The sequence below is a fragment of the Bufo gargarizans genome, chromosome 3 (genome assembly GCF_014858855.1).
Source record: "Bufo gargarizans isolate SCDJY-AF-19 chromosome 3, ASM1485885v1, whole genome shotgun sequence".
In the NCBI taxonomy this organism is placed as follows: domain Eukaryota; kingdom Metazoa; phylum Chordata; class Amphibia; order Anura; family Bufonidae; genus Bufo; species Bufo gargarizans.
Window position 1 is genome coordinate 576,201,617 of NC_058082.1, and position 22,790 is coordinate 576,224,406.

Genomic DNA, 22,790 nt, shown 5'->3' on the forward strand with positions numbered 1-22,790 from the left:
TGTGCGTCCGTTCCATGGCACCGCAAAAGAAATAGAACATGTCCTAAAATGTTCTACAGAGGGCAGGACGTTCTGTTCCTCAATATGTGGAACATACGGTACAAGGCCGGTGTCCGAATTTTATGGATCCTTAATTTGCGGCCTGCAAAAACCACTATGGCCCTGTTCACGAGCCCTTAGTAGTATAGTAGTACTCATCATTATCTATCTATCCATCTTCTAACCTTCCAACCCCAGGTCTATGTTTTTCCCCTAAAATTATCTACCTCTACCTCATATCTATCTATCTATCTATCCTTCTATCTATCTATCCATTATCTGTCTATCTATCTATCTATCTATTTATCTATCCTTCTACCTATATATCTATCTAATATCTATTATCTATCTATCCATCTATCTATCTATCCATCCATCTTCTAACCTTCTAACCCCAGTTCTACAGTTTTCCCCTAAAATTATCTACCTCATATCTATCTATCTATCTATCTATCTATCTATCTATCTATCTATCTATCTATCTATCTATCTATCCATCTATCCTACACCTTATATCTTCCTGCAGTCCTTCCACACCCCTGGGGCTCTGGACATGGACATCTGGCCACTCTCCTCTTTCTATCAGGAGAAGCACCACTTTGCTGAAGTTTGGGGTGTGGAGGGCTGACAGCTCGGGGGACAGCTCGGGGCGGGAGCAGCAGACAGTCCCGGCTTGTAGACAGTCCCGGCTTGTAGACAGTCCTCTCATTCCTGTCCGTGTATAGGAGCAGACAGCTCGCCCGGGGCTCTGCCTGAGGTTGGAGTTCCCTCACAGACCTCTGCTCGCACACAGCCCAGGAGCGGGGCCCCTCTCTCTTTCTCTCTCTCTGCAGACACAGGGCCCCTCTCTCCCTCTCTCTGCAGGCACAGGACCCCTCTCTCTCCCTCTCTCTGCAGACACAGGGTCCATCACCCTCCACAAGTTGAGCAGAGAAGACTCTTTGCATCTTTTTTTTTGCATTGCCCAAGGCTGCAGCGCGGACGAATCCCTGAGCCAGGAGAGGGTGACGTGCTTCTTGCGGATGAACACCTTAGCCGCCTTGTGGCAGATATAGAGCTGCAGTCAGCCTGCTCCTCATCACTTTGCTAGGACTGCTGCTGCTGCTGCGGGCTGTGTGCACCAAGCTGTGCTCCTATCACTTCCCTCATTCTGTAGGCAACCAGAGGAGGAGCAGGCTCGGCTCTGCTATTCCACACCACTAGCTCATCATCACCTATAGAAAACTCGCTGGAAACTAAGGAGCTGTCCAGCACTGGAGCCTCCTGAACATGAAACTCCCTTATGTCTACCTGCTTGGATTACTTGTCACCAGTGGGCAAGGTAGGAGAGCGCTGGCATGCATGAACTAACCCCAAGTCTTCCCTCACTGTGGGCAATGGCTGTGCCTGCTTATTTGTATGGCAGTTTAGTGCATCGTGTATTATTGCATTATTTATTTGGCTATGGTTGGGTCTTAACCCTGTACATGCCACCAATTAATGAAATAAATAAATTATATATATATATATACACACTGCTACTGATATTGTAGTCCCAAGTCCTGTCATCTGAGCTGCTAACTTATGTGCTGCAGAGCCCAGACCTGGCACCACAAGCTCTCCTTCTCACCAATACTGTCATTCATGAGTTTTACTAAATTAATTTCTTTGATTTAGGAATGACTATTTTCTACTTTTGGTTTTACATTACTTTAAGACTCATAAAAAAATTAAATTAAAAAAAAATATATATTATCGATATATATATAAAACCAATTTGAAATCGTTTTTCCTTGCTAAGGGCTGAGAAGCTAAGGTTGCACTAATCAAGTCACCCAAAACCTCAAGTTCTGCATGCTAATGGTGGGGAGGAAGAAGAAGAGGAGGGGGGGTAGGTTGATACAGCAAGGTTGAGGTGTTCTCGTTCTTGGACAGCAGGGGGAGCTCCTGCTCTATGTTTGGAGTTCAGATCCCACTTTTCATAGTTGCCTGGACTAGGTGTTAGGATAAAGCTTTGACACGCTCCCAGACTGTCTCCTAATCATTCCTGATGCGAGGTTTGACATTTTGGACATGAATCCTTCACTTCTTCATACAAGAGAGGGCACGCGTTGAAGCCCGGGTCATCATCCTGCGTAGAGCGTAATCCCCATGGAGAGCCGTTCCCCCGAGAGACCCAATATACAGTATAATTGCTTCCTATGAACTACTTCATGTGGCTTGGTTGCCTGTGGATAGGCTGTAATGTTGTTTTCTGTTATTGAAAAGAGAAGTTGAAAGCATGAAATGCAATTAAAGGGTTAATCAGCGCGATACGACCGAGAGCTCAGCTAAGTTTAATCGTGTCCAATAATCGGTTTAAGCCAAAGCAAGTCTGCAAAAGTGACCTGTCACCGGCAGCCTACCGAGAGAGGGAGTTTAGAGGCCAATTAGTGTTTTGAGGAAGCAGAACTTGCTGCCATAACGAGATGTAAGAACCTGATCCATGAATATTTCAGCAGAATGGGATATTGGAAACAAGTGATGGTCAGGTTTCGAACCTACGGTCATAGCCGGGCTCTTCGGAAGCGCATGCCAGCACTACAGGGCTGCCTGCCTATTAGCGTAGCAGTGATTTCACCAGGATTAATGCGGGCGTTGGAACCATCAAGTGCTGCTCGTGTTGACTCTGCCAGGTGGCTTGGTCTATACCGTCTCCGCTCCATTAATGGGGCAGTAGGGAGTCACGTTTGGAATCAATGATTGTGCATTCAGCGTGAAAAGATCAAGCCTGTAGTTTGGGGCGAACACGGAGACAAGCGAGATCACTGGTGGCAGAAAACCAGAAGACATAGTCACCCACGGAGGGCTGAGAAATGACAAATATAATAAATATAAGGGAAAAATAAGCAGAATAATGCATAGATAAATGTGGTTGGGCAGGTAGGGTTTGAATATTTATTATTTTTTCTTTATTTCTTTATTTATTCATTAAAATCATTAAGACTAATAATAGAAAGAATCAACTTTATTTCTAAATGTAATATCTGTGCTGAAGAAATGAGATACTGAAATGGTGAATTTTCATCATTTGCTCATTTTATTCTAATAATAATAATAATTATTATTATTATTATTTATTTCATTAATACTATTCCCCAAAAATAGAAAGAAGATAGAGAGATATGACATTGATAGGTAGATTGATGGACATGAAATTACAAGGTAGATAGATAGAAGATTGGTAGGTAGATAGTCAGACATGGAGCTAGTAGACAGATAGTCTTTACTGCTCTACCATAGCTGTGTTGTAGTCCTGTTATAGTAAATAATTTTCCACGCTTGTCTTTAGTCTGTGAGAACATCCTTACATCATCACCATTCATGATTACCAGCAACTGCGTCATCATCCTCCCCGTACTGATGGTCATTATGTATTTGCTTTCTTATCATTACTGATACGTTTTACGCGCTCCTATAATGTTCTGAACCGATATCTCTATCATTTATTACGTTCAGTTTCAACCTAACAATTACTGGAGATTAAGAATGATAAAGCCCTTTCATACCCCGCACAACACCCCAGGGAAATGTGTTAGGAAGCTTTTCTATTGGCTTTATATACATTGAGAGAGGATTTATCACGCCCCAAACACTCCAGAATTCTGGCTTGAGAAGGTCGCCAAATAAGGTCTTTGTGACTTTTTAAGGTCCCTCGGGTAAACATTTGGTAACTTTTTACATTTTTCCACCACTTACTCCAGTTTAGAGAAGCGGGCAATGTTAGCTGTGTTGATGAGCGTCACTCCGGATCTATCACTCAGACTTTTTTTTCAGTCTCACTCCACCACAAGGATGACGTAGGAAAACTGGAGTGATATTTCTAGACAAAAGTTTAAGGTTCAAAAATGAACCAAATGTAACAATCACCTTGATGAATGTGGTGCAGAGTACTCCAACGCAGACTACTGCAATGCTGAGTTCAAGTATGACCCTCAAAATAAATTCCTCCATTGACTTTTCACTATGTTTTCTTTTTTATTTGGGAGGAAACCAGGAGAAACCCATGTGAACTACATACAGAACCCTTGCAGCTGTTGCACCGTTTGGATTTGCACCCAAAACTCCGGTTAATTGAAATCCTACTCTGCCATATACCTGTCAGGTTAATTGCTATTTCATCTTAAATGTCACTTATGTCAATCAGGCAGTTTTTACATAAACTTCACCTACAGCGTACGGTCTATAGTAGATTTTCTCGATTATATTGAGCACAAGCAAGCAGCTGAGGAATTGCAATTAAGAGAATTTGCATGAAATGTTCTTTGAATACATTCAGTATCTTATTTCGGTTGTCTATCCGCTTGTCTGGTGACTGTATTCTGCACAGGCACTGTTAATGTGGGTCTGGTTGAGGCTGATAGGTCTGTTTTTGATCAGTATATGCAGAAGGTAGCCTGGTTCATTGTTCCTTACATCAATTCTTTAAATCTGATTGGATTCTACCAGTGGGAATAAATCATAATGATTAAAATCTGCAATATGACTCTTACTACCAGAAGCCAGGGCTACATTCCTAGTAGAGATGAGCAAATTTCTCAAAAATTGGATTCGGCCGGTTTGCCAAATTTTTCAAAAACGGCTATTTCCAGGCTGCAGAGAACCTTTCTAGTGGTGTGAAACAATTCGTCTGTGAAGGTTCTCATTTATCCAGGTCATGGTATATCTGTAAAGAATAAATCAAGGCAACTGGACTTACTGCAGCTTTCTTGAAAACATTTCACTCGTTCTTCCAACGAGCTTTCTCAATTCTGAGTCAATTCTCTGGGAATAAATATGTAACTGAATCAACATCTGGTAATTATACCCAGCATGGGGTCAGACAGAGGTCATTATACCCAGCATGGGGTCAAAGGTGTTCAAAGGTGGGGGGGGCCTGTGCACTCACATTCCTTTGCTATGGTTGGTGTGGCAGGGTGGGGGGGGGTAGGAGCAGTTCCAGCTACATCAGCAGCAACTTGAGTGTAGAGTCGCTGATGAGCAGCTTTATTCACCCTCCTAGTGAAGAAACTACTCACCAGCAGCAGCAGCAGCAGGTAGACCTGAAGTAGGACCTGAACCAGCAGGTGGTGACATATTTGGACAGCACCCTGCCACCCCACATTGAAGATCTGCTGGACTACTGGGCAGCCAAACTGGATTTGTGGCCGCAACCGTCGGAGTTTGCCCTAGAAAAGCTGTCCTGCCCGGCCAGTAGTGTGGCATCACAGTGGTTGTTTAGTGCGGCGAGGGCCATAAATTACCCAAGACAAACTCGCCTATCCACCCAAAATGTGTAGAGTCTGACCTTTCTCAAGATGAATCAGGCGTGGATCAGCCAGGATTTCTACCCACCTCTTGTACGGTCCAGCTCGTTGGAAGAACGAGTGAAGCGTTTTCAAGAAATCTACAGTACGTCCAGTTGCCTTGATTTATTCTTTACAGATGTAGAACACTTTGCCTTGTTGTAACACGCATAGGGAGTCTGCTATGGTAGTGAAACAATACTGTGAGTCAGTATGACATGCAGATGACAGGCGTCGCTCTTAGAATCACTGCACACTTCACTTATTTCGGCAGTTACGGGGCCAAAACTGACCAAATAGCTCAAGAATGACCTTAGCCTCACAGGTTAATGTTAGCGTTAAGAAGAAGCGCACTCCTTTTACACCATCGTCAGCTGATTCCACATAGATGTCTACAGAACCTGTTCTATTAAACGCTTATACAAGTAGAGCCCCCCATGGACAGAGTAGAGGGGGTGCCAGCAGTAAGTTTATGTTGACGTCACTGATTAATTTGCCCTTCCTCTGATCCGTCAGAACAATAACCCCCAAAAAAGGATCCTGTCTGGGGAGAATCCGCCTTCACTCGGTCAGCATTTGGTCAGTAATCAATCAGTATTGCTAAAGCCAAAAAGGCCTTCTGTGTTTTGTATCCACTCCTGCTTTTGGCTACCAAACAATAAGCCAATTCTGATACAAAATAGGGACCATGTCATACAGGCCTTACAGCTGCTACACAGACAGGATCCGTTGTGCATCTAATTTTTCTTCCTTCTGACATATCAGAAGAAGGGTCAAATAAATGATGATGTCAGCCAGGCCGAAAGAGCACAGAGTGGCAGAGTGTGGTCAGTGACAGAATGGGGAGGTGGGTCGCAATACCAGTACCAGCAGAAGATGGTGGGTGAAAGAAGGAGCACTTGGCATCAGATGTGTGGCATCAGGCGGGTGGCAGCATCAGAAAAGTAGCTGAGGCAGGTAGCCAGAAGAAACCGATCTCTTTTGTCAAAGTGTTGGCGTGGCACTATGTATGATCTAGTCTGATGCATCAGGCATTGGTGGGTAGAAATCCTGGCTGATCCACGCCTGATTCATCTTTAGAAAGGTCAGACACATTTTGGGTGGACAGGCAAGTTCGTCTTGGGGTATTTATGGCCCCCGCCGCACTAAACACCCACTGTGATGCCACACTACTGGCCGGGCAGGACAGCTTTTCTAGGGCAAACTCTGACGGTTGCGGCCACAAATCCAGTTTGGCTGCCCAGTAGTCCAGCAGATCTTCAATGTGGGGTGGCAGGGTGCTGTCCAAATATGTCACCACCTGCTGGTTCAGGTCCTACTTCAGGTCCAGCTGCTGCTGCTGCTGCTGGTGAGTAGTTTCTTCACTAGGCTTGTGAATAAAGCTGCTCATCAGCGACTCTACACTCAAGTTTCTGCTGATGTAGCTGGAACTGCTCCTACCCCCCCACCCTGCCACACCAGCCATGGCAGAGGAATGTGAGCGCAGAGGCCCCCCCCCCCCCGGTCAGACCTGAGAGGATGGACGATGGCGCAGATAGGCAGCGGCCAACTGACTACATAGGATGTCTCTATAGTTTGTCCTCCCTCCGAGCGGATGTTAAAAAAGGTCCCCATTTTGGACCGTCAGCGAGGGTCCAACAAGGTGGCGAGCCAGAAGTCATCCCTCTGCCGAATGGTGACAATTTCGTCTGTCACTACGCAAGCAATTGAGCATGCATAGGGCCATTTGTGCAAGTGACTCGGAGGGACTCCCTACCTCCATTTCCACTGCATAATGCCACAGTGTGTCTGGGTCCTCTGCCTCGTCTTCCTCATCGCCCTGTAGCTCCACCTGCTGCTCCTGCCCCTCCTCTCCTGTCACCTTTGTAGAAAAAACACCCATTTCACTACACATTGCTTGTGCTCCAATGTCCTCCTCCTCCAGTTCAGCCTTCACAGGGCTCATGTGGCCGTGGGATCTAGGCTTCACTTCTCCAGTCGCCTGACCAGCCAGATTTACCAGCATTTGTTCCAGGACATGAAGCAGTGGAATTACTTTGTTCATCCCGTAGTCCTGGCGACTGACAAATAAGGTGGCCTCCTAAAAGGGCACGGCAGGCCGGTGTCACGCATGAGCTGCCACTGGCTGACATCGAAGTTACACAGGGTGGTCTCCTGTCCACTTGGATCATCAAGAAATCGTTTATGGCCTTTCTCTGTTATAGTTAGTCCAACATATGGAGGATGGAATTCCAATGGGTGGAAACGTTGTATATCAGCCTATGTTGGGTGATGCCCTTTTTCTGCTGCAGCTCAAGGAGGGTGTGCTTTGCGGTGTACGAGTGGCTGAAGTGCATGCAAAGTTTCCTGGTCATTTTTACGATGTCTTGCAGATGGGTGGAAGACTTCAGGAACCGCTTGACAACCAGCTTGAACACATGTGCCATGCAGGGCGCATGGCTCAGCCCTCCATGATGCAGCACCGACACCATGTTATTCCCGTTCTCTGCTCTGTTTACCTGCTTGCCGCAGCAATTGCAGTGGTAAGCAGGTGTAAATACAAGTATGGCATCCTCATTCACTTCTATGGGATGACTAAGTAGTATTCACTTGAACAGGCAGAGCCGTGCCATAGAAGCGAATGGGGACGCCATACTTGTAATCACACCTGCTCAACACTGCAATTGCTGTGGCGGGCAGGTAAACAGAGCAGAGAAGACAGAGCTTATATGAGAACTGCCTTCTCTTCAAAAAGCTGATTGGCAGGGGTGCAGGGAGTCAGACCTCTCTGACCTGGTATTGATGACCAATCCTGAGGATACCTCATCAGTGGTGAAGAGTGGACAACCCCTTTAAGTTAGTTTTTCTATACATTCAGCCTATAATAGTACTTCAGTATATGTTGCCACTATATAAAGATTATTATTATTATTTAGAGCTTAGTTACTGTACATAAAGTTTGGATAATTTGTTCTTCTAGTACATCACTTCTGCAATATAGCAACTGGCTGCTCCAGCCAGAATGAAAGGAATGCTCGTGTGGAGCCATTACCCACTGCTGTTCATTATTGTAAGGCTAGGACTACACAATGTCATTAATCATGATATATTGCTTGTGGTTTAACGAGAGGGTGTACAACATTGGGAAAAGGAATTCAATGTACGGCACTGATTGCAAGGGGATCTTTGGCAATCAATGTCTGTCCCAATACCATAGACATTGCACATTGTCTATAAGGAAATACAATCTTAAGGCGACATCATAGTTACCTACGTATGTCATTTTCTGTATTTCTGTAACCAGCTGTAATGTAATGAGAATTGGAAATGTGACTTTAGGAAAACACATAAAAAAAAAAAAAAAGTCTGAAAGGGACAACATCATTGACAATATCCTTTTTTAAAAGAATAGTTGCCATTTTTCAAGGCCATTCTATTACTAGCTTTATTTTATTAAATATGTTTCATATTATAAGATAAAATATTAAAATAAATGATACTCACTGATTGCCTGTCTCTACTTTTTGTTCCCTCTTGAAATGAGGAGAACGATCACATTGATCATTGCTGTGGCCAGTGATTGGCTGAGCGGTCATTTCCTGTGTGTCAGAAGGAACAAAGAATGTTGGGTAGAGACTGGTAGGGGAATCGGCAATGAAACTGAGAGGCTTTCTAAGCCTGGGTTGTTGTTTTTTTTTGTTTTGTTTGCTTTAGTCTTGATTTAATTTAATTTGGGTAGGAATCAATTCTGCCGAATCAAAAGTACTTTATATGCCTGAAATAGTCTCTCCTGAATAAAAAAAATGAGGAAATTTAGATTCTAACAAATCAGACTTTTTGAAAAATTCTGCTCGAATTTCGATTCTAAAGAATTGATTTGTTTATCTTTAAACGAGATTAAAGGAAAACTCAATTCATAAAATAAAACCTAGCCAATGCAATGTTCTCTAATTGTGTTCTTTCCAGTCACTATCACAGTGTGGCTTCCGCATAGTAGTAAATCAAAATTGCTATCTCTGTGCCTCATGACACAGAAACCAAATGTGTTATCTGTATGTAAATTATCCTAGACCCCATAGATGTCAGTCAGCAGGTCCATAGTGATGTGATGTGATGACTACCCCCCACCCAGAATAGGGATGATTCAGAAAATGCAGTTGGAAATTATTCATTTTTGTGAAGTGAGATCAAATCAGAGATGGATATATTTTCTATCTACAGTTTTATAGCTTAATCATCTTTGATATTGTTCCTGGGTTTTTTATTTTTCCATAAATCAATAGTACAGGCAAATATAATACAATTTGGAATATATCTTATCAGGGAAACATATTTTGTTCTAGAGTTAACAGCTGTTTTCCTCCTCTTCTTTTTCTAAACTGATTTTTTTTCCTCTGAAATGTATGAGAAATCTGTCTCGTGAGGTCTGCCTGCTCACTGAAGGATCAGATTACATTATCTCATAAGAGTCTGTGGAGAGGGGAGAATGGGAGAAGGTCAGAAATAAACAAGCAGACAATGGTCAACATATTCAGCAGCAAATAGTGTTATATATCACACCAAGTTCTCTATTCAGATCACTTTCGCTCAGTACTTCTCTGTAATGCCCAATATGGGGCTTCTGAATTATTCTATGTGAATGAAAGACAAGAAGCAGACACTGAGGTATCTTTACGTAGTCTATGGAGGACAGCTAGTCTCTTCCCACCAGTTCAGAGACAACCGAATTACTGATGTTGCAAAGGAGAAAACTGCTAAAAATGCCAGATACAAGTTATATAATGGTCAGATGTAGTGCTATCACGCATGTACTGTATAATCATACATATATCTGTAATTAGGGATATTGTATTAGCTAATCAAAAAAGTGTTCCTCTTTCTTGTGCCACAATTTGAGTCTTGCCTTTGGTAAGCCTTCATTTACATGTTAGGGTATGCCGTAAATTGTAATTTTATTTTATGTTATTTTTACGAGAAAAAGCTCAGTGTACATGTGGAGTGATTAAGGTGGAACAGCAGCGGGGTCGTCAAACTCCCTACAGCTGCTCTTGGGGTGTCATCAAAACATTGGCATTGCATCAGTGGAGTGAATGGAGAGGCTATGTGAGTAACAGGCGTTTGTCCAGGATTTCCGCAAAATTTGAGACTGTCCAAATTATCTGAATGGGTCTTTCAGAACTCTATGTGCTTGGAAGCAAAACACCTGAAATTTAGATGAATGAAACTGATTTTCAGTTGCAGACTTTTCTGCAGCAAACCTGCCAAATGCATACTCGCTTGTAATAAGTATTTTAGCATAGTATTTTGAGATACCAGTGGTCCTCGGTGTTAAAGGGTTGTTCCGTGTTCTAGATATTGATGACCTACCCTCATGATTGGTCATCAATATCAAATCGGTGAGGGTCCAGTACCCTGCAATTCCCTGATCAGGTGTTCTCAGCAGAGGCCAGAAAATACACGGATGGAGCTGGAAGCAGAAAGGCCCATAAACTGTGTAGTGGCTGCATCGGGTCACTGCAACTCAGCTCCCATTCAAGTTAACGGGAGCTGAGCTGCAGCAAACAGGAATGGCCATTACACAGTGGATGGAGCCTGCTGCTTCAAGCTACATCTGCTGAGTTTATACCGGAGACAGTAGCTGCTGAGAACACCTGATCAGTGGGGGTGCCAGGTGTTGGCCCCCCATGATCTGATATTGATGACTTAGGCCTCATGCACATGGCCGTATCCATTTTTGCAGATCCTTAAAACCCCAATACTGGCTGTGTTAAGTCTGCATTTTGCGGATCGGATAGTCCAGTCTTATGATAGGAATGGACTGTGATTGTGACGAGGGGACATCCTCTGCGTCTGGAGGAAAGAAGGTTTGTACACAAACATAGAAGAGGATTCTTTACGGTAAGAGCAGTGAGACTATGGAACTCTCTGCCTGAGAAGGTGGTGATGGGGAGTACAATAAAGGAATTCAAGAGGGGCCTGGATGTATTTCTGGAGTGTAATAATATTACAGGCTATAGCTACTAGAGAGGGGTCGTTGATCCAGGGAGTTATTCTGATTGCCTGATTGGAGTCGGGAAGGATTTTTTTCCCCTACAATTAGGAAAATTGGCTTCCACCTCATGACGTTTTTTTGATTTCCTCTGGATCAAACTTGCAGGATGACAGGCCGAACTGGATGGACAGATGTCTTATTTTTCCGCCTTACATACTATGTTACTATGTTAATATGAGTTACAAAACAAGATGTTGTGATGCTCAGTTACATGATGATATCTGTGCTAGCTGTGTTTGGATGCAGTTGCAAACTGCAGACTGCCATGGGTTTTGCTAGCGTGCAATGATATTGTATTAGTTTTATGAGAAATGTTAGCCCATAACCAAATGCAAGCAAAGTTAAGGATATATACTATGTCAGATTATCACATTCTTCACTTAGAGTGGTAGACAGATCACATTGTGTCCTTGCATACAAAGGAGCAAGATGATTTATATTATATTATAGCAAGAGCATAGACACCTTTAACTATAAAACTGCAGCAAAATAATGCCCATACTGTAACAGCAAAGGGCATAGAAACAAGATAGTACGCTAAGATGATAGGATAGAGATCTGTTAGTAATGGAACTATTATACACAGTGTATTTGTGTGATACATTTCCACCGACAATACAGTACAGGAGCTATTTTCGGCTTTGCGGCAAGGCCTATAAGGAGAAATACTATATTAATTAATCAGTATGAATCATTCAAATATGTCTGTTTATAGTGATGAACATCCTGGTACATGGGATGAGTAGAGAAATGAGAGATAATGCATAAATGGCTGAACTCCAGGTCTAATCTATCCAAAAGGACAGTAACCAGAAAGGAAATGCCTTCTATAACATCTCATTATAGTGCAGGGTTTTAATGAAGCATAGGATAGTTACTACTATTATTATTAATAAACAATTGTGTAATATTTCATTTTGGAGATGAGCAGTTTACTAGAGCTTTGTTCACATTTGTATTGGGAGCTCTGGAGCACTATTTCTCCCATAACAATGTTGCAGACTGTGATGGAACCCAATGGACAATGAGGTCCACTGAGTGCAGTGGGTTCCGTCATGTGATGCAGAATGACTGGGGTTAATCTTAAGTGTTTAAGTCTAAGTTTAGTTGCTCATTGTACAAACCGGATTCCCAAAAAGTTGGCACACTATACAAATCGTGAATAAAAACTGAATGCGATGATGTGGAGGTGCCAACTTCTAATATTTTATTCAGAATAGAACATAAATCACGGAACAAAAGTTTAAACTGAGAAAATGTACAATTTTAAGGGAAAAATATGTTGAATCAGAATTTCATGGTGTCAACAAATCCCCAAAAAGTTGGGACAAGGCCATTTTCACCACTGTGTGGCATCTCCCCTTCTTCTTACAACACTCAACAGACGTCTGGGGACCGAGGAGACCAGTTTCTCAAGTTTAGAAATAGGAATGCTCTCCCATTCTTGTCTAATACAGGCCTCTAACTGTTCAATCGTCTTGGGCCTTCTTTGTTGCACCTTCCTCTTTATGATGCACCAAATGTTCTCTATAGGTGGTGGTGGAATGCAGACTGGCCATTTCAGTAGCCGGATCCTTCTCCTACGCAGCCATGATGTTGTGATTGATGCAGAATGTGGTCTGGCATTATCTTGTTGAAAAATGCAGGATCTTCCCTGAAAGAGATGAGGTCTAGATGGGAGCATATGTTGTTCTAGAACCTGAATATATTTTTCTGCATTGATTGTGCCTTTCCAGACATGCAAGCTGCCCATGCCACATGCACTCATGCAACCCCATACCATCAGAGATGCAGGCTTCTGAACTGAGCGTTGATAACAACTTGGGTTGTCCTTGTCCTCTTTGGTCCGGATGACATGGCGTCCTAGATTTCCAAAAAGAACTTTGAATCGTGACTCGTCTGACCACAGAACAGTCTTCCATTTTGCCACACTCCATTTTAAATGATCCCTGGCCCAGTGAAAACGCCTGAGCTTGTGGATCTTGCTTAGAAATGGCTTCTTCTTTGCACTGTAGAGTTTCAGCTGGCAACGGCGGATGGCACGGTGGATTGTGTTCACTGACAATGGTTTCTGGAAGTATTCCTGAGCCCATTCTGTGATTTCCTTTACAGTAGCATGCCTGTTTGTGGTGCAGTGTCGTTTAAGGGCCCGGAGATCACGGGCATCCAGTATGGTTTTACGGCCTTGACCCTTACGCACAGAGATTGTTCCAGATTCTCTGAATCTTCGGATGATGTTATGCACAGTTGATGATGATAGATGCAAAGTCTTTGCAATTTTTCGCTGGGTAACACCTTTCTGATATTGCTCCACTATCTTTCTGCGCAACATTGTGGGAATTGGTGATCCTCTACCCATCTTGGCTTCTGAGAGACACTGCCACTCTGAGAAGCTCTTTTTATACCCAATCATGTTGCCAATTGACCTAATTAGTGTTAATTGGTCTTCCAGCTCTTTGTTATGCTCAAATTTACTTTTTCCAGCCTCTTATTGCTACTTGTCCTAACTTTTTGGGGATTTGTTGACACCGTGAAAATTTGACTCAACATATTTTTCCTTTAAAATGATACATTTACTCGGATTAAACGTTTGATCTGTCATCTACGTTCTATTACAAATAAAAAATTGACATTTGCCATCTCCACATCATTGCATTCTGTTTTTATTCACAATTTGTTTAGTGTCCCAACTTTTTTGGAATCCGGTTTGTATGAACCATTCTTGTAGGCTTTCTGTCAGTAATCTATTAGACAAGCACTACAGGAAACAACAGTGTGTAACCTTGCAAAGCAGTTAAACAGTAATTATTGTTAATTTTTTTTTTCCTTAAAGGGGTTTTTCCATGAAAAATATTCTACAGTTTTCAAACCAGCACCTGGAAGTGGATACTTTTGTAATTGCACTTAATTAAAAATTTTCTATAGCTACTAAGTTATTCAATAAAATTTATCTGTATAGCGCCACTTCATTTCTCATTTCTTTGTCCTGCTCACTGAGGTGGCCGCACATGCTCATCCTTTAGCTGCCTCCTGAGCTGTGATAGGTAGAGCATGGACACGCCTCCTTAGCTGTAGCAGAAAAGACACACCCCCTGAGCTGTCAGCTTGATATAAATCTAGCAGAGCAATGAATGGGGAGATCTCTGGAACCATGTGAGGTCCAGGGCTGGTTCTAGCTTTGTCAGAAAGAGATTGATTTTCATACGATCTGATTTTCATATTTTTACATTATTCATGGTATAACCCCTTTAATTCAATAGTGTAAGCAAAAATAATACATTTTGTAATATGTCTTATTTTACAAAAATGTCTTTCTCCACTCCACTTCTCCTTCTGCCCTGATCACTCTCAATTTTCTGATAAAAGGTACGCACAGGAGTCCCTACACCGAGAGATCAGGTTACAGTTGCTGGCCATAGAAGTTTATGGAGATGGAAGAAGGGAAGGAGAAGGACTAGGATGTAGTAGCAGCAATGTGATCTCTTCTTCTGTGTATGCAGTGTACAGGAGGCATCCAGTATCCACCCACTCTAGAGCTGAGCTAAAGGACAATGGACAATTAGCCTTCAGAATTCATATAAGGGCCACATATAGAGTATCCTCCACATACATGACAGCTTATTCTGAATAATCATCTAAATAGGTACACTTTGAAGGAGCGTTGCTGTGTAGTAATATAATATTTTATGGGTATTTCCACAGTGAACACTATAAAATTATTCTATATACAACGTAAAAAAATAAATGTATTGCATTGCTCACTTTTGCAAAAACAAACAATGCAACAGTATTCTGCAAACGCAAATAACAAGGTAAATACAATATGCCATACTCCCTATAGAAAATGTATTAATGCTAATGCTATGTTATAAATGTGAGATACTTGGCAAATGCATTTTGTACAAAATTATTTGTGCTTGTCCGCCAACGACAAAGCAATCTTTTCAGGACAGGAACCTAAACGAAATAGTACATTCAGGGAATGCAGGTTCCACATGCATGCCGAGTCCACACTACATTATACCTCTCCTGGTGCCAAATGGCCTCCAATAAAAACCGGGAGTGCAGACTACAGCTTTATACTTGCACTAATTAAAGTCAATCTATGGGCCGGACAGGTTAATCAGGAGTGCAGACTCCAGAGGAAAAAATGGGGGTTAGACCTTATTCAGACAACTGAGTGTTTTGCGGCCCCATTCTTACGGTCATCTAAATGAGCCCTTAGTCAGCACATCCCAATGCACAGGTGCACATCGCTATGGCTAAAAGCAAAAATAAACTCAATGTAACAGCACTCGGCAAACACAAATAATAAAGTAAATGCAATAGTGCCATACTCACTGTAGAAAATGTACTAATGCTACATTATAAATGTGAGCAGTTGACACATCCCCAGCAAAGTATTCCTATCCATAGGATAATTGTCTGATCAGCAAGGGTTCAACCACTGGGGCCCTCACTAATCTTGAGAATGGTGGCCCATGTTCCCCCATTTGAATGGAGCAGCAGACACATGTGCGCTGCCACGGATAGTTGAGCACTTGTACTTGGCTATCTCCGGCCACCCCATAGAGTTGTATGAGGGGTGGCGTCCAGGCATGCACGTCTGCCGCTCCATTCTAGTGACCGGCTGGTGCTCCAGCAGTGAGACCCCAGCTGATCAACCACTTATCCCCTATCTTGTGGAAAGTGGATAAATAGTTTTAATGGGACAACCCCATTAACTGTGCTCCCTTGTAACATTGAGAACATTTGGTTTCCCCTGCATAAGATTACTGAATGGTACCTGATGTGCAGACATACAGATGTAGCAGGGTTAACACTCAAACTCTTAAATTCAAATTTCTTAACTCATCGCGTTATCTTGAAACAAAAGCCATTGAAAGGCAATTGAAGATGTTTGCTTAACACATTTAGTTTAGATAACACGTCTCATAAAACATGAGTGTTAACTCTACTACATCTGTATTTGAGCCTGTAAGGAATGCAGGAAGCTTTTAGCTTTGAAGCTCATGAACGCAGTTCTGCAACTCATTTACAAATTGAATAATCTTCTGTGCAGATCACTTCTGTGATGTGAATTATTCAGTGGTAAATGGTGAACAGATGCTTTTCACTATAATTAGGATACAACAGGTAAGTAGATTTGACATATGGTATTTGTGAAGCCTTCCTTCACTGACAAATTGATTCCCCCGTTTCATAATAACCTCGTAGGAATACTTTCCCTTTAATACTGCGCATTATCTTTTGCTGGAGACTTTTGACTGCTGGCAGATCACAACATATATAAATATTAGTAATAACCTTAGAACGTCAGTCTCATTTACTCATAAATGCTGTGGCATGCAAATCAAATGGCTTTCTCAATATGTTCTGTCAGAGCAATTACCGCTGATTTGTTGGTCCTTTCTATATGATTCCTTCACGATCAATACTACATTTAAAGGGGTTGTCTCACTTCAGCAAGTGGAGAAGGTGAATATAAGGCACTTACTAATGTATTGTGATATTCTATCACATTATACACCGCTCATTTCCAGAGGTTACGACCACCGCTGCAATGCAAATATGAGGTGGCCAAGAGGGGGGCTCCTGTGCATGCGTGCTTATCTGCTCTCCCATCACATCCCGGTTATGGTGGTCGTAACCCTTGGATCTGAGCAGTGTACAGTCGTGACCAAAAGTTTTGAGAATTACATAAATATTGGAAATTGGAAAAGTTGCTTCTTAAGTTTTTATAATAACAATTTGCATATACTCCAGAATGTTATGAAGAGTGATCAGATGAATTGCATAGTAATTCTTTGCCATGAAAATTGTTTGGGGCATCAGGAAAAATGCTTGTCCAGAGAAGAAAAGGTGAGCACTACAATCAGTCCTGTGTCATGCTAACAGTAAAGCATCCTGAGACCATTCATATGTGGGGTTGCTTCTCATCCAAGGGAGTGGGCTCACTCACAAGTTTGCCCCAAAACACAGCCATGAATAAAGAATGGTACCAAAACACCCTCCAACAGCAACTTCTTCCAACAATCCAACAACAGTTTGGTAAATAACAATGCATTTTCCAGCACGATGTGATAACTAAGTGGCTCGGGGACCAAAACGTTTACATTTTGGGTCCATGGCCTGGAAACTCCCCAGATCTTAATCCCATTGAGAACTTGTGGTCAATCCTCAAGAGGCGGGTGGACAAACCAAAACCCACTAATTCTGACAAACTCCAAGAAGTGATTATGAAAGAATAGGTTGCTATCAGTCACGAATTGGCCCAGAAGTTGATTGAGAGCATGCCCAGTCGAATTGCAGAGGTCCTGAAAAAGAAGGGCCAACACTGCAAATACTGACTCTTTGCATAAATGTCATGTAATTGTCGATAAAAGCCTTTGAAACATATGAAGTGCGTGTAATTATATTTCACTACATCACAGAAACAACTGAAACAAAGATCTGAAAGCAGTTTAGCAGCAAACTTTGTGAAAACAAATATTTGTGTCATTCTCAAAACTTTTGGCCACGACTGTATAATGTGATAGAAAAATGAATCAAATCAGTAAAGGCAATATGGACAATCACATTACATTAGTAAGTGCCTTGTATTTATTTTATCTACACGATAAATGCCATTTACTGAAGTGAGACAATACCTTTAATACCTTTCCGCCAAGTTCTGTACATGAAGCACGCTCACGAGCGGAGCGGGCGTCATGGCTGCCGGGTGCCTGCTGTTTTAAAAGCAGAAACCTGTGGCTAATGTCTGTGTTCTACGATAACGTTGATCTCAGACATTTAACCCCCTCAGATGCTGTGGTCAAGTATGTCCTAAAACTGGAAGTGCATGCTCTGGGGCCTGCAACGGCTCCACCTAGCCGGGGAGCTGGATGTTTTGTGTGGCAACCTTGGTCCTCCTGAATGATCCGAGGCTGCTGCAGGTTTCTACTGAAATTCTCAAAGACACCACTGCTAATGCATTGAAGTCTATGAGAGAAGCAGTCTAATGATCACATGTTCAAGTTCCCAAGTATAAAAAAAAATAAAAAATCTAAAAATTCTAATCACCCCCATTTCCCCCCCAAAAAAGGTAAAAATTAATAAACAATAAAAAAATAAACATAATGTTCATTGCCACCTGCAAAACGCTTATACTTTCAAAATATAAAAATATTCATCCCAAAAGGCAAAACGGACTAAAAAAATTCTAAATGGCTTATTTGTCATTTTTTGGTCTCTTCACCTCCCACAAAATTCTATAAAAAATGAGCCCTCACACAGCTCTGCAGATGACTACAAAAAAGTTATAAGGGGACAAAATATAGTGATGACAAGAAAAAATAAATACATTTTGTTTTGTTTTGTTTTCAGCATTAAACGCTAGAAAAGCTATACAAATGTGTGAGTGCTGTAATCGTACTGACCTGAAGGGAACAGATCAGTTTTACCCCTTAGGGAATGCCGTAAAAACAAAACCCATAAAACCAGGGGTGTACATAGAAATCATTGGGCCCCATAACAAGAATCTAAATTAGGCCCCCATAACTCTACCCACTAACCAACCTGGCCCATCCCATCACCTGTCCTGGCTCTTCCCCTGCCACACCCCCTTTGTATTCCTACTGACCCAGAGAATGAAGGGCACAGGTCAGTTTTTTCCGCAAAGGGAACACCGTAGGAACAAAACCTGTAAAACGGTGGAGGAATTGTTTAGTTTTTTCTATTCCATCCCATTTAAAATTTTTTGCCTGCTTCCCACTACATTGTATGCCATATTAAAGTACAACTTGTACAGCAAAAAAAAGCCCTCATATGGATCTGTAAATGGATAAATAAAAAGTTATGGCTCAAGGAAGATAGGGAAGAAAAATGAAAATGCAAAAATGAAAAAACCTCTGATATCTTAATGGTTAAAAGGGTTATCCAACTTCTATTATGCCCCCCCAAAATGCAACAGTTCTTTACCCTTATGGCCCCAGAATACGCCACATGCCCCCTCCCCTCACAGCAATGAGTTCCCCTCACTCACAGCATCTGAGAGTGTTAAAAAACTGAAGTGTGGGATTCCTCTTCAGGTGCACTTTCCCTCAGCAGAGATCGGGAAAAGCACCATGTTCTATAAATAAGTCACAGCCTGTACTAGGCTTCCAGGCTCATTATTAGTATATCCCAGTTTAGGCCACTAGGTGGCAGCACTGAACTGTGATATAGTGATTTCTATACAGACTAAGGCCTCATGCACACGACTGTTGTGTATTTTGCGGTCCGCAAATTGCGGATCCGCAAAACACGAATGGCATCAGTGTGCTTTCCGCAATTTGCGGAATGGCGCAGACAGCTATTAATATAACTGCCTATTCTTCTCCGCAAAACGGACAAGAATAGGACAGTTTTATTTTTCTGCGGACCACGGAATGGAGCAACGGATGCGGGCAGCACACAAAGTACTGTCCGCATCTTTCGTGGCCCCATTACATGCGGCTCGGATGCGGACCAAAACAACGGTCGTTTGCATGAGGCCTAATGGAGCAATTTAAATCTGATGATTGCAAGTTGTGGTCCACTTGGGGGACCTAACAAAAAGTAAAAAAAGTTTTGAAAATATAAAAAAATAAAAATAAAATTTAATTAATATGTCCCTTATTCTCCAAAATAAGAAACAAAAACCTCCCCCATTCTCCAAAATAAGAAACAAAAACAAAAAATAGCATAATGGGCATCGCCACATGCAAAAAGGCCCATACTATTAAAATATTTAAAAAAGTTAGCCAATATGGTGAATGGCGTAGCAGAAAAATATTTTAAAAATGGCCGATTCGTGTTTTTTTCATCACTTTATCTCCCAAGAAATTTTTTATAAAAAGTGATCAAGTCATAAAAATGGTATTGTCAAAAATGACAGATCGTCCCATAAAAAATGAGCCCCCATACATCTCCATAGACATAACTATAAAAAAGTTATGAGGGTCAGAATATTGCGATGAAAAGAAAAAAAAAATTATGAAGTGAGTCCTGTGTATATAAGTTTTATTTAGACTCTATTTTTAAAATGCTTCTGTGGGGATTTGAATTCACAACCATCTACATTAAAGACAAGAACCTTAAAAACTACAACTCCAAGCATGCCCAAACAGCTTACAGCCTAAAGCAGGGCATGGTGGGAGTTGTAGTTTTACAACAGCTAGAGGGCCGCAGGTTGAGCATCTCTGGTCTATATCATCAGTCACCAGGATCACACCGGCATAAGAGCTGAGTAAAGCTTTTCAACCATGACATGATTTAGGAGGTGATTGTCTCACCAGATAGTGGCTATCATTTTCTTATTGGCACAGCCATTAAATATTGATGAATGAATGTATTATATTTCATCTATTTCATGCAGACGTTATCATTATGCACATCAGTCCTTGAAATCAATTGGGCACACAGTTTTAGGGTTCAGAGATGCTCACACAATTGAACCAACTTTAGGATGTTTTTTGAATGTAGGAAGATACCAGAGAAAATGACCTAAAGAAAGGAAGAACACATAAGCCCCATGCAGATGTTGTTCTTCATGGGATAGAGATGAGATAATCGACTGTACATGAATCTAATTTGTTAAAAATTCCCCAAAATATTCTAATTTCAGCTAATCCAAAACTTTAATGATTCCTCCCAACTTGACAGAAGGCATCTGCCACCAAGAAGGGATCATTTTTGGACTTTTTTTTTTAAATAAAAAAATGACAGTGCAGTGTGTTTGTATCAGGCAGACCCTATCGGTTTACCCATAGCCATATATGTTGATGTCACTGTGACATTACTATTTTTGTCTTTGTTTTAAAGGCAATCTGTCACCTGTCCAAGTACCCAATTTGTCCTGGAAAGTCATATATAAAACGCTGAGGTCACGCAGAACTGTGCCAACTCCTCCCATACTCTTTTAAGGGAATCTTGACCTCCCTAGTCAACTGCATGGACATAAAGCTGTCGATACAAGGCTCCATTCCTGAGTTTTGATTCTTCTTCTTAATATGCAATTTAGATCTTTGGTGCAATGAGGAAATAACCATTGCTTTTGCTGCACACAAGCTCTGCTCATGTCTGTGACCAAACCCTCCATCGCTGCTTTTATTGAAGGATCCAGACAGTGGCAAAGTAGGCAGGGAGAGGCTGGCCACAGAAAGGAGTGGAGTTATGGAGCAACATAAGCATTGGTGATGCCCTCATTGCACCAACTGCCTAATTTGCATATTAAGAAAAATGATCATATCTTGAGAACGGAGCCTTGGATCAACAAAAGAAAAAAAAAACACTTTCAACAATATAATTTTTATTACGTTTTTTTTTAGGAAGTACAAGAAATAAAACATGTCATACACATGCAAGTCTAAGAAACATACATAATATAACAACAATACTGCAATAGCCGCATCATACTTCAATCGAAATATCATAGACACTGGAAGTCCCCCACTCCACCTTCTATAAAAAAATGGACAACAGGGATTGACCTGTTAGTATGTACGGCGATTCTGATGGTTGAAGATTTTGACTCTTTTGACAAAACTTGACTCACGTGAGACCCTTCGGTCACCTTTAAAAAAAAAATCCCTGACTTGTTGGCTGTTTGGCTGGGAAGTGAGTAGTCCCAAAAAGAGTTTTATTTAGGTCACTTGGGGTACTTTTTAATTGGCCTGAATTTATTCAGACCTAATCATATTTGACAGCCAACTTGATCGAATTGGACCCAAAACAAATTTTGGAAAATTCACTTTTCTCTACCCAGGGCCCATAGTGCTAACCAATAAGTCACTGTGATGCCAAGATAACACTAACCACTAAACCACTTTTCAAGTATAGAAAATGACTGGGGTGCTGAATCAGACTCGGGAAACATCTCTATAGTGTTGTTGCACGATATGATGTTAATGCAAATAAACAAATGCACATAAATAAATAAATAAATAAAAATATGAATAAATGTACATCAATAAATACATATAAATATATAGATAAATCCACACAGTTCATTTTAACCCCTTCTTCCCCGGGCCAGTTTTCTCCCTCCTACCCAGGTCAGTTTTTTGCAAATCTGACATGTGTCACTTTATTTTTGTAGGACGTTAGAAGACTTAGAATTTTAGAAGCAATTCTTAAAATGTTTAAGAAAATTTCAAAAACCCACTTTTTAAGGACCAGTTCAGTTCTAAAGTCACTTTGTGGGGCTTACATAGTAGAAACCCCCCTTTGTAGAAACTACACCCCTAAAGTTACGCAAAACTTTGTTAACCCTTTAGGTGTTCCAAAAGAATTAAAGGAAAATGGAGATTAAATTTCTAAATTTCGCTTTTTGGGCAAATGTAACCAAAAAATGGCTGTTTTGGCACAGTTTTTTTTCAGTTTTTTACAACGTTTATCTGACAGGTTAGATCGTGTGC

The 22,790-nt window shown here is 41.5% G+C and overlaps 1 protein-coding gene across 2 annotated transcripts in view; it reads left to right on the forward strand.

The window, feature by feature from the left end:
* The first annotated feature begins 794 nt into the window (after window positions 1–794).
* The window catches only part of NCAM2 (neural cell adhesion molecule 2), a 440,779-nt gene continuing 418,783 nt past the window's right edge, over window positions 795–22,790 (forward strand). For both annotated transcript variants that reach the window (XM_044287571.1, XM_044287572.1), the window contains exon 1: window positions 795–1,360. In XM_044287571.1, the coding sequence (XP_044143506.1) occupies window positions 1,322–1,360 (39 nt within the window). In that variant the 5' untranslated portion in view covers window positions 795–1,321. The remainder of the gene's footprint in view (window positions 1,361–22,790) is intronic.